The 12,579-nt window shown below is 53.5% G+C and overlaps 1 protein-coding gene across 2 annotated transcripts in view; it reads right to left on the bottom strand.

Annotated features, from left to right (window-relative positions):
* Positions 1–12,579, bottom strand: part of TSNARE1 (t-SNARE domain containing 1) — a 141,223-nt gene that overhangs the window by 42,063 nt on the left and 86,581 nt on the right. For both annotated transcript variants that reach the window (XM_012751739.3, XM_012751742.3), the window contains 3 exons: positions 6,391–6,481; positions 2,567–2,638; positions 2,009–2,065 (listed from right to left, as the gene is read on the bottom strand). In XM_012751739.3, coding sequence (XP_012607193.1) covers positions 2,009–2,065; positions 2,567–2,638; positions 6,391–6,481 — 220 coding nt within the window. The remainder of the gene's footprint in view (positions 1–2,008; positions 2,066–2,566; positions 2,639–6,390; positions 6,482–12,579) is intronic.

Below are 12,579 nucleotides of genomic sequence, written 5' to 3'. Positions count from 1 at the left end.
GAATATTTTCACCAGATGCAGAACTGAAGGCTGGTAGTTACTTTCTCTGGGCACTTTGAAGATGTGCTTCCACTGTCTCATGGACCCCACTGTTTCTTTTGAGAAAGTCAGGTGTCAGTCTCACGTCTCTATAAAAATAATATACTTTGTTCTCTAGCTTTAATGTGCTTTTCAGATTTTTTTTTTTCTGGTTTTAACCTCCTTTTATGATTTTATTTTTATCTTTTGTTTTCAATTTTTATTTAATATTATGCAATGGCAAAGGGTAGCTTTTTAAAAAAGTGGATAAATTTATGCTATTTATTATAGAACTTCTTGAGCTGTGGCCTGAAGTATCTGAACAGTTTTGGAAAATTCTCAACCATTATTTCTTCAGATATTATTTCTGTCGGTTCTCTCTCCCTCCTGTTCATCTAGGACTCCAACAATATGCTTCTGCAGATTTTCTATAATATATTTCCTCTATGTTCCAACATAGTGGAACATAGAGGCCTAAGTGTTCTCTTAGGCCTTCTAGAAGTCCACTAATTCTTTCTTCTGTTTTGTCTAATTGGATATTTAGCCAATCTATTGAATTAATTTTTGTCACAGTATCATTCAGTACTAGAATTCTCATTTTTATTATTTTTTTTACGTTCTTAGGTAAAAGTCTCCACCATTTCATCTATTTTCTTTCACACATTAATTATACAGGTTGAATATTCCTTATTTGAAATGCTTGGGACCAGAGTGTTTCAGATTTTGGATTTTTTTCAGGTTTGGGAATATTTGCATTATACTTACTAAATAAGCATCCCTAATCTAAAACTCTGGAAACCAAAATGCTATAATGAGCATTTCCTTGTAGCATCATGTTGGTGCTCCAAAAGTTTTAGATTTTGTATTTTTGGATTAGGAATATTCAACCTGTAGTTATTTTAAGGTACATGTCCAATTATTTCAGTATCTTTATCACCTGTAGATCAGTTTCTACTTACTATCTTTACTTGGCTTTAGTAATTTGATCCTGTTATCTGTCATGCCTAGCAACTTTGGTTTAAATCTCAGGCATCATGTATGAAAAATCAGACAGATTCTAGACACTGAAATCATCTTCCAGAAGAGATTCAACTGTCTTTGAGCAGACAGAAATAGACATGATTCAAGGCTGTGTCTCAGGTTTTGTTAGGGCTGGTCTATTTCTGGTTTACCTTAATCTTTTAGGGTCTCTACTGAAATCTGTAATGTTTATAAGACTTCTTTCTTCTGAGTGGGATTTGAACTCCAACTTTTGTCTTTTTATTACTCTGATAGTGCCTCTATTTCTGTTTAATTTTTCTTATAAACTGCTTTGGCTTGATTCCTCGGGCTCTCATGACAAGCACACACTGCATATGAATCTGCAAGTGCCTGCCTCAAGGGACACTGCATCTAGTGCTGCAATCCCCTTTCCCCAGGATTTCGATTCCGAGCAGCCCTGAACTCTAATGTTTGTCTGCCCAGCCCAATAAGACCATTAAAGCTCCAAGCCACCACCTCTGTTCAGTCATGATAAGCTGAGACACAAATTGGCAAATGCCCCACCAGGCAAGAAAGGACGTGAAGATGAACACGGATTATTCTAGAATGTTTGCCTCTCAAGGGTGCCCTAGTGGCTCTCTGATGCCTCCAGCCTGTCAGATCTGTGTGTGTCTGTGTGTCTCTCTGTGTCTGTGTCTGTCTCGATGTGTGCATATGTGTTTAATGTAGGTTCTACAGGCTCTTGGCAGGAGGGCTGGTCTGACACCAGTCAGTCCTGCACCGCACATGGAACCGTCCACGGTCACTATCTGGGAGCTTGCCCTGTGTCAGGCACTGTACCAGAGCCCAAAGGTGAAAACACCAATGTTTTAAGACTGTTCATCAAGGCAGACCTCTCAGATAAGGTCCCTACCCTAGGTCCTTCCTATCCGTCCCCAGAGCACAAATGGCACTGGATTCTGTGCTGTCCCCTAACACTCACTGACCACAGTAAATACTTGATACTCACCTGTTTGCCGCCCCTCTGTGCCGTGGGAAGCAGTGCTCTGGACTTCTCTGCAATTTTCTGTTGGAAAAAGGATGAGAGAGGAGAAAGGAAGAACAAAAAAGGTAGGGAGGAGAGAAGAAAAGGTCAGATAAACACAAGGTAACAGATAATGACTCAGCAAAACACACCTTCCACTCCCTGAGAGGATGGAGTTGTCCTGGTTCTTGGCTGGGCTCTGCAGGGATTTGCTAGATGGCCTCTGCCAATGCATATAAGCCCCCCGAGCCTCAGTTTCCTCACCTGTCAAAATAGGATGAGATCTGTTCTTCTTATTTCCCAGGAGGCTGCTGTGAGGTCACCTCTGGGGGCAGCACTTCAAAGGTAAATATCCTTTAGGAGACATAACCTAAGGTGTGCTGTAGGATCCTGGCTACCTACGAATGCCTGCAAGGATGGCCCTTTCTCTGCCTTGGGGGATGGGACTGCACCAGGCCAACCCAGGAATAAGCCAGCTGGTGTGAGTGCTCAAGAGACCCAGGCCCACCCACCTGGCCCACAACCCCCACACTGGCACCTCACCTTCTGCACCACTCCGTAGCGCTGCAGGGCGTCCGCTAGCTGCGTTTTCAGCCGGTCCAGCTGAAGGCGCTCCTGGGCAAATAGAAGGTGTAGCTTATAAGGGGCTGAGGTCCTGCCCTGCTCCCAGGCCCCTCCAGCCCTGGGGGCTTCAGTTCCCAGTGCCCCTCCCAGCCTCCTGGCAGGGCACCCACCACCCCTACTCTCTCCTTCACCACTGTCACATACTCCTGCCCTCAGAAGTGGGCTCATCACCATCTACTTCCCCCGCAGCGTCACCCCTATCTCCACAGGCACAGCCAGTGTCCCCATGGACACCGTCACCACTAGATTCTAAGTCATCTTCAGCAGCCCACAGGACCCAGGAGCCACTCTAGGCACACATACTCAGCCCCAGCGCCCCCCGGGTCAGTAGGACGTGTTATGATCCCTATTTCACAGCACAGGGAACTGTCACCCCAAGTCTTTCTTGAGCAGCGTGCTTAAGGTCACATGGGTGGTGGGACCACTCTCATCAGCACTATCAGAATTGCCTCCCCTCCCCCACATCCTGCCTTTGCCCCCTCCCAATCCCTTCCTGCTGGAATGTTCCCCACCACACCCCAGTGCCCACAGAGAGATTGCCACAGAGCTGGTGCTGGAGAAACGCTGTCGGGGGGACTGGACAAGCAGGGCCTTGAAGCCAGCACTGGCCACTCTGGCGTGCTAAGGGCACCACACCGGCAGCCTGCCCTCCTGCCTGTCGCCCATGAAACCTCTCGAGCTCCCTTCGCGCTTGGGCCCTTCGCCGGGACCCAGACAGCCTCTCAGGCCACAGAACAAGCCCACCCCTGCCTGGGGCTTCTGCACATGTCCAACCCGGACCTGTCCCCTGGGCCCTCAGAGCTCACCTTCCACGACTGCTCTGCCCAGCCACCCAAGCCCGTGGTGGAGGAGGGGTCAGGACCAGCTCTCCAATGCACTTGGTGGCATGTGGGCCTAATGGTCACGTAACTGCTAGCAGATCTGTGGAGCCTGTGTTATTATCCAGCGAGGCTCCTGTCACTTGGCACCATGTGTGCCCCAGAAGCCCCAGAGCCAGAAGCCCAGGCAGAGCTTCAGTTCTTTTGGGGAAAACAGCTCCCGCTCTGTCAGCTCTCCCAGATCAGCAGTGAACCCTCCTTGCCCAGAGAGACAGCGGCGCGCGGTTCTTGCACGCCCCTCACACAGGCTGCACTGACTTCTCTGGTCCAGGCCCAGCCAGCACAGAAAACACAGAGCCAGGTGTGAACCTGGGCATGCCGCCCTGCAGCCACACGGAGCCCCAGGAACCTGAGGGCACAGGGACGCCCACACCACGTCACTGGAAGCAGCTGCACTAGAGAATTGCTGCCCCAACTCCTGGTGGCCCTCACTCAACAATGAGGCAGCAACATAGCTGTTACCATCCCCACCATGCCCTGAAGTCCAGCAGGATGAGGGGAGCCGCACCCTCTCCTCAATTCCACTGCTGAGAGTCACCCAAGGAAGAAACTATATCACAGACACTTTCTGGACAACAAAGGGGCATGTGCGCCCTTCCTCCATCCCCACGCACCAGGGAGCCTTCACACCCAGCCCTGCTAGGACTGGCAGTGCCCCTTTCCCTTCACTCTGCACCCCCACACACCACCGTGTCCCCCACCACTTCACTGTGGGCTGGCTTCCACCAGGCTTGAAGCCCCCCACTGAAATGTCCTCCAGAAGGCCACACACATGCAGCACCTCTAACTTCCGCCACGAGCCCCCATCATACCCTGTCCAGGCCCTGGGGCAAGGACGCTGTCTGGTTCACAGTGTGTCCCCCCACAATACCGTGAGGGCCCGAGGGAAGGAACCCCATCTTATCTGTACCCTCACTGCATCTGGCACAGAGCAGCTGCTTCGAGAATGCCCGCTGGTTTCATAGATGGGTGGGCGGTGGGTGGGAGGAGAGAAGGAAGGCTGCCTCAGGAAAAGAGTGGTCCCTCTGAAGGCACAAGGAGCTCAAGGTCTGCTGTCATGGCTTTCATGACACACACAGAGATGGGAACACAGACTCCGGACTCACAAAGACCAGAGCTCAGATCCAGCTGGGGCTCCTTCCCGGCTACAATGCCTGGGGCAGGACACCCTTGGAGCTCCAGCCTCCTTCCCCACAGAAATGCCATTCAGAACCATGGCTCATCCTACTCTGGGATCTAGCACAGTGCCTCAAGTAAGAAGAACCCAATACATATTTTTAGACGGATTAACGAATGAATGAATGAAGCCTGCATAAGTCAAAGAACAAGGACCAAAGTTAAAAAGGAAAAGGCCAGCACAGGCGTCAATGCAGCAAAGCCCTGGAGACTTGGTCATCACACTGCCCCACAGTACTGCACGAGGACCCACACGTCCCACCAGCGGGCGCAGAAGCAGAGGAGCCCCAGCTCCTGCAGACCGGCCACAGCTGAGATGCTCACACCATGCACAGAACAGTCCAGACCGCTCCGGACAGAGTCCTGTGATCCCGTAGTCCCCTACTTTAGAATACTCTGTCCACCCTGTCACTGGAGAACTGGCTGCTCCTCTATCACATTTACTTTTAGCATAACTAACTTTTGAAACCGGCTCTACTTTTTAAAATAACAGTTTTATTAAAGTATAATTTAGGTCCCATAAAATCCATCCATTTTAAGTGTACAGTTCAACAATTTCCACTTGTGAACGTTCACCACAACCCAGTTTTAAAACATTTCCACTGCCCCCAAAAGTGCCCCAGTTCCCGAGTGCAGCCCCTCTCCACTCCTGCTCCCAATACCGCAACCACTAGTCTGCTTTCTGTCTCCACAGACGCGCATTTCTGGACATTTGGACATTTCACACAAATAGAACCCCACAGTGTGCGATCTTTTGCGTCTGGTTCCTCTCACCTGGCACACTGTCCCTGAGCTCACCCCACACTGCATCTGGCCATCGCATTTCTGGCCTCTCTACCGTGAACAGTACCCATTGCAGCCACGCACGATACGTGCATTTTCCAGAGGCCAGCAGACTTGTTCTGTAAGGGCCCGGGGATCAACACTTTAGGCTTTGCAGGCCAATCTGCCGCAACTGTCAACTCTGACACTGTGGCCCCAAAGTAGCTGTGGACAGTATGTAAATGAGCAGACGTGACAACATTTCAATAAAACTTTATTCACAAAACAGGGGGCAGGCTGTGCACTGCCGTCTGCTGGCACCTGCTCCATAATACCCTAGGGTTCGATGGCATTTAATCTTTGTGGTGAGCACCCTCTAATCCTCAGGTGTGCTGACCTGATACGGGAGGAGGGTGCCGGTGGGGACACAGAGGGCCCTGGGCTGGCTGCACTGGGACAGTGGCTGTGGCAGCAAGTGTGGTGATGACTGTGACCATGGTGATGTGGCCATGGCCACAGGACAGGAAAGCACACATGGAGGTGGCCGTGGACAATGGGCTTGGGTGGAGGGGGCAGTGGATGAGGAGGTGAAGGCAGTGGAGGGGTGAGGATGGTGAAATTAATGATGGGGAGATGTCAGTGTCCATTCAGAAAAGCCTGGCCAGGAAGACTCAGGGCACTCTTGTCCCCACTCCATCGTAAGCCCCAGGACAGCAGGACTCCCAGCAGCCCAGACCCCAATGCATGGTCAGTGAACAGCTATGACTGAATGACTGAGCACATTGAGTTCTGACCCGTGGAGCCAGGGCAGGCCAGCTTACATGTCAATCTCCCATGTCTTGACCCCTGCCATGTCCCCTCCCCATTATGGGCAGAAGGTTCCCCACCTCTCCCCACTGCTGGACCCAGATTCCCAGGGGAACATACCAGGCAGGAGCCGTGCAGGAGCTCGGACATCTGCTTCATGGTGCCAGCACTGGCTGCAATGGTCCTGTTGGTCTCCTGCTGCATCGTGTGCCTAAGGCCAGAGCAGGAATGGAGCAGAGCAGGAAGAGGACAAGAGCAGACAGGGGCCCAGGGGGTGCAACAGAAGGGAGGACGACACAGAGACAGACAAGGGAGGGCCGGGGAGACACACAGAGATAAGACAGCAGGAGAGACAGGAAACCAGCAGGAAAGAGGGTTGGAAACAGGAGGCAAGGGCACAGGGAAAGACGACAAAGGGAATGGAGGGGCGAGAGATAGCAATGGAGAAGGAAGAGAAGGGGAAGCAGAGGGACCCAAAGGGGCCGGAGCAGGGAGGAAGGGCAGAGACACAGAGAGAGACAGGGGTCGGGGGAGACAGAGGCAAGTGGGCATGAGAGTGAGGGGGAGACAGCAGAGGTGAGCTCCACCGGGGCAGACACCCACGGCAGACACAGCTCCACACCTCGCACCCCAGCCCGGCTACCCCAAACCCACACAGACAAGCCCAGAGCTCTGTGGCCCCCACCAGCAGCAGTATCTGCACCACCAACGAGGTCCAGCCACATGCCCTCCATGCAGAAATGCCCCCCTTGGGGTCAGCCACTTCTTGGGACACTGGTGCAGTGGGGTGGCCACAGCGAAATGGCCCAGGGTCCTCGACTCCACTGTACACCTCTGCAGGGGCCTGAGTGAGACTGCTCCCATGTGTGCAGACCCAGTGACACAGGAGGCGGGGACAGACCCAAGTTACAATTCCACATATGACCTCAAAGGCAACTGAAAAGACCAGCCTGTCTTCTAATCAGGTTCATGTCCCCTAGGCCCCCTCAACCAAGTGACACCTCAGGCAAAGCCTGCTCCCAGCCCACTGTGGGCACACACCCCCAAATGCAGAAGGCATCCTAGCCTGGCAGAAAGCAGAGAGCCCTCGTGACCTCAGCGGTGCAACCAGTGGCCCCACAGGCAGCGAGGCAGAGCTGTGCTCCCTGCAGGCCCCACAGGCCTCAGGGCTGATGCGCAGGAGGGTCCTCAAAGACCACCTGCTGGACCCTGCACCATCAGTCACGGGCAAAGCCTGCAGCGGCAGGACTGCCCCCACACCTGCCTGTGGGGCATGCAGAGCAAGTGGCACAAACAGGACATGGGGGCACCCTTGTGCCAAAGGGAGCCCAACATGCTGGCACAAGCAGGGCCAGGGTGTAGCGAGCAGTAAGGTGACTGGAAAGACGGAACACTGGGGACGTGGGTGTACAGTCACCCACATGCTGAGCCCACCTTAGGCCGGACTCCTCCCATGGTGTGCAGGACCCTGGAGCGAGCAGCTGCGCAGGGCACCTTGTTCCTCCCACCCAGGCCTCCAAGTGTCAGAGCCAGGGGCCAGGCTCAGACACTGCCCCACGCCTGCTCTCCCCACGGCAACCGCCTCGATCGCCTTGTCCAGCCTCGTGGCCTAAAATCCATCTGAAAGCCACCACCCCACAGTCATGTCCCCAGTCAGGACCTAACTCCAGACCGACCCATCTACGGACCCCCCAGCTCCATCTGGGGGCGCAGCAACAGCACGGGATCAACTGTCTAACACCAACCCCTCCTGCAGCCTGCTCCCCCTTTAGGGGTCCCCATCTCAGCTCATGTGACCCCCCTCCTCCAGCCAAGCCTGTGGGTCGTCCTGTCCATGTGTCCTCCATTCCTTACTGCAGCCCACTGGCACACTACCTTTGCCAACAGTTTGTTTAACATTCCAAAAAGAATGCAGAAGCAGAATGTGTCTGTCACCACGCTGCTCCCAGTTGTCCCTCCCTTCACAGGGACACTGCACGGCCCCATCGTTCCCTCCCCTCCTTACAGGGACATAGTACAACCTTCTCATCCCCTCTTCTCCTCCCAGGGACACTGCAGGGCCTCCTCGTTCCCTCCTTTCCTTACAACAGGGAGGCAGGCTGCACAGCCTCCTGTCCCCTCCTCCCTTTCCAGGGATGTTGCACAGCCTCCTGTCCCCTCCTCCCTTTCCAGGGATGCTGCACAGCCTCCTGTCCCCTCCTCCCTTTCCAGGGATGCTGCACAGCCTCCTGTCCCCTCCTCCCTTTCCAGGGATGTTGCACAGCCTCCTGTCCCCTCCTCCCTTTCCAGGGATGTTGCACAGCCTCCTGTCCCCTCCTCCCTTTCCAGGGATGCTGCACAGCCTCTGTCCCCACCCCGCTCACCACAGCACCATATGCATTCTGTGCACAGAATGCGGAGCAACCCACTTAGGAAAGGTCTGGCTATGTCCTGTACACCTCAGAGCTCCCCTTTGATCCCACATTTTATCCTGCTCAGAGCCAAGGTCCCTCTAAGATGCTTCCGGCACTCAGGCAGGGCCTCTGCTCCTTCTACCTCACCTCTGCATCCGCCCCTTTTGCTGGTTGCACTCCCATCACATGGGTCTCTGCCTTTCCTGACTGAGCTACACTGCCCTGATGCTTTGCTCCTGTTAGCCCAGAGCGACCCAGACAGACCAGGTGGGACGCCCAGCCCTGGGCCACTGACAGCCAGAAACAGATGCCAGTGCTGCTGCCTGGCCAGGCTCTAGCACCTGCCCCAGACAGATCACGTCCCACTCTTGCTCAGAGCTGACCTCACCCCTGACTCTTCCAGCCATGGCAGGTGCTCCCACCCCTCCCACATCTTCCTGGAGCCATCAGCCCGAGCACAGGGCAGCCTACTTCCTGTGCTGCGGCATGTCAGGGTTTCCCTTTCCAGGCAGCATCTCAAACCCGTCTCCCTCATAAACTGTGATCACTGCGTAGGATCAAAGCGAACAAGGCCTCCTTACCCAGCCTGGCAGACCCCCAGGCATCAGATCACTTGCCAAGGCCTCCGTGGGAACAGGAGGTTGCCAACCAGCAAACCCAGGGAGGGATGATGAGGGGCTGAGGGAAGGGGACACCCTAGGCAAGGAAAGGGGCCAGAATGAAAGGGTGTCGGGAGTCTCCGCCCTCTGCCTTGCTTACTCTAATGAGAGTCCTGACCCGGGGCCTCCTTGCAGCCCAGGGCCAGACCCCTGCCATGAGCGAGCAGACGCCGGAGGGAAAACACGAGAAAGCAAAAGCTGGGGTGCGGCTGGAACAGAGCTTGAGAGAAAACTAGTGCTGTAAATCCTTCCATGAGAAAAAAGAAGAAAACTGATGTCCTAAACGTTCACCTAAAGAAGCTGGCAAAGGACACACAAAGGAAGCAGAATGCACACAATAAAGTTAAGTGCAATAATTAATAAAATAGCAAACAGGGCAACAACAGAAACAATCACTACAACCAAAAAGCACCCCCTGAATGCATCAAAAACTTGCAGAGCTCTACCTAGACAAGTCGAGAGAGAGGAAAACACATATAAATGACCAGTGTCAAGAAGGAAAGAGGGGACTTCACTACAGATCAAACCCTAGAGGGATAAGAAGGAAACATTACAAATTACACCAATAAACTTGACAACTAAGATGAAATAGAAAAAGTCCTTGAAAGACATGAATTATCAAAACTGACTCAAAAAGAAATAGAAAACCTAACTAGCTCTATATGTAATGAAAGAATTCAATTTTTACTTAAAAACATTGCCCCAAATACACAGCTGCAGATGGCGTCACTATCAAATGATTAAAGAAAAAATATAGGGCTGAGCACGGTGGCTCTCGCCTCTGATCCCAGCACTCTGGGAGGGCCAGGCAGGAGGATTGCTTGAGGCCAGGAGATGAGACCAGCCTGAGAAACACTGATACCCTGTTTCTACAAAAAAATGTTTTAAATTAGCCCAGTGTGGTGGCACACACCTGTAGTCCCAGCTACTTGGGAGGCTGATCTAGGAGGATCGCATAGGCCCAGGAGTTTGAGGCTATGGTGAGCTGTGATCAGACCACAGCATTCCAGCTTGGGCAACAGAGCAAGATCCTGTCTGTCTGTCTATCAATAAATAAATAAATAAATAAAAATTATAGCACACTTTAAAAAAAAATAGGAATCAACAAGCTGATCCTCAAGTTTATGCTGACATAGAAGGGGGTGGGGTGAGCAGACAGTCTGAGCAGCGTCCGAGGCAGCACTGGCTGGGCTGGGTGGACATCGTGGCCTGGGGTGGTGAAGGGCAGGGACGGCTCATGGCCACTGCCTGAGAGTCCACACTGGACAATGAGCCGGGGAAGCTCCACAGAACACGTGCTCCCCAAGAGGTCCACAAGGCCAGGCATCCCCCCAAGGTCTGAGAAACATCCCAGAGGCACTTTCACACAGACACCAGGAGCTCTTGCTGGCCCAGAGATGCCCCTGCGAAGGGGGTGTCAGCAGGGCGGCGTGCGGACCCCAGGAGAGCCTTATGGAGGCCCTGGCTAGAGGCAGTGCAGGCAGGCATCTTCCTGGGACAGGCACCTCCAGTGAGGCAGAGGGTGACAGCAGGGAGCTAGGGGAGACCCCCCGCCTCGCCAGGGCCAGAAGCGCAACCCTTAGTCCAGGGACATGCTGCCCTCTCACTGTCAGAGTCAGGGTAGAATAACGATAACACTTGTTACCTTGGTCATCCTTGGTTAGTTGTTATAATAATGACAGCAAATAAAGCCCCTGCTTCCTGTCTCATTTCCTCGCCCATCCTCACCACCACCGTGCGAGGAGGGCCCTAATCTGTCAACTTGGCTCACATGGCTGGAGGAACAAGCAGTTTACTGAGTGGAGGGGGCAGGGATGACCCCACCCCAGCCCTCCAGCAATACATGGCACGTGTCCTGTGATCCAAGCACCCCAGCAAGGCCTATGCCAGTGAACTGTGATGCACACTTAGCCCCGGATTGCTTCAGCAATGAGCCAAAACTGGAAACTCTAGTTCTGCATTGAGGAAGCCAGTCCCTCTCCCCATATTCACAAGTAGAATACAGATATGATGCCTGGAACCACAACACCTATTTTGTCACCATGAGAGAACCTGGCCTGAGGGTAAATATAATGTTCCAGCACAGCCAAGAGAAACCATGTGAACTAAAGCCTTGATCAAAGTGCACTTGAAGCCCTATGGCCACTGACATTTCATTTACAAAAGCCCATATATCCCCAGGAAGCCAGCTCGGCATGCTTTCTGTTGTCTGCAACTGAAAGGTGATGCAGGAGCTACATAAATCAGGACATCCCTCTCTCAGCATCCCTCTGCACAGCCTCATTGCTACCCTGCTCAGCGGCCCCCTCATCTTTAGCCAGTGGGCACTGTTGCTACAGGTGGGCAGGTGACTGACGAGCCCTGTGGGGCATGCATGGTGGGTGTGTCATCCAAGGCACATAGGCGCTGGTGGCCCTGCCTCAATCTGCCAGGGGTCCTGCATCAACCTGAATACCAAAAGTTCCTCTCACTTGTTGGTATTTGTTTTCATTTATTTGCCATGTCGAGGCAACTCAGTGTACCAGGTGTCTGAATGACACTCTCCCACATGCCCTCTGTGAGCACCCCGTGCTATAGACGAGGACAAGAGGCTCTAGGTAATCCAGGAACAGCATGTGGGAGCTAGGGAGCTGGAGTGGGCAGGGCAGGGCTGCCCCATGCCTCAGGCTCCCAAGCCTCCCACCTCAGCTCCAAGACAACACAGTGCCCTTCCAGGCAGCAGCCTGATGTCTTTCCCAAACCCAGCGGTTGGGCAGCACCTGTGCCCACAACCCCTGGTCCCCTTGCAGAGGGCTGAGCAACAGTGACAGGGCTGCCCTTGCTTCCTGGTTCCTACCTGCCCTCCGCGGGTGCACTGCCCGTCCTGGCCCAACACTGCCCCCAAGAATCACATACTGGCAACGCCCAGGTAAACACACAAATAGTGCAGCAGGTGCAGAGAACCGGAGGGCCACCCCACAGTAGATGCAGCAGCCAAGGCAGGCAAGCTGGCAAGGACTGGAGTGACACAAAGGAGCCCAGGAGTGGAGTGACACAAAGGAGTCCAGGTAGGACCTGGAAGCAGGGGGCAGAGAACAGAGCATCACTGAGCCTGGGGCCGTGCGGTGCAGCAGGAGTGGGCCTGAGGGTGGGTGGTGGCCACGTTGGGCAGAGTCTGGGTTTGACTTCACCATGAGGGAGGCCACTGGGGACTCCAGGGCAGGGAGCGATGCCATCAGACCCATGTTTTTACGGATTACTTTGGCCTCTGCACAGAG

The sequence above is a fragment of the Microcebus murinus genome, chromosome 7, assembly GCF_040939455.1.
Source record: "Microcebus murinus isolate Inina chromosome 7, M.murinus_Inina_mat1.0, whole genome shotgun sequence".
Lineage (NCBI taxonomy): Eukaryota > Metazoa > Chordata > Mammalia > Primates > Cheirogaleidae > Microcebus > Microcebus murinus.
The sequence above is the reverse complement of the archived record's forward strand: the minus strand, read 5'-3'. Positions and strand labels throughout refer to the sequence as shown.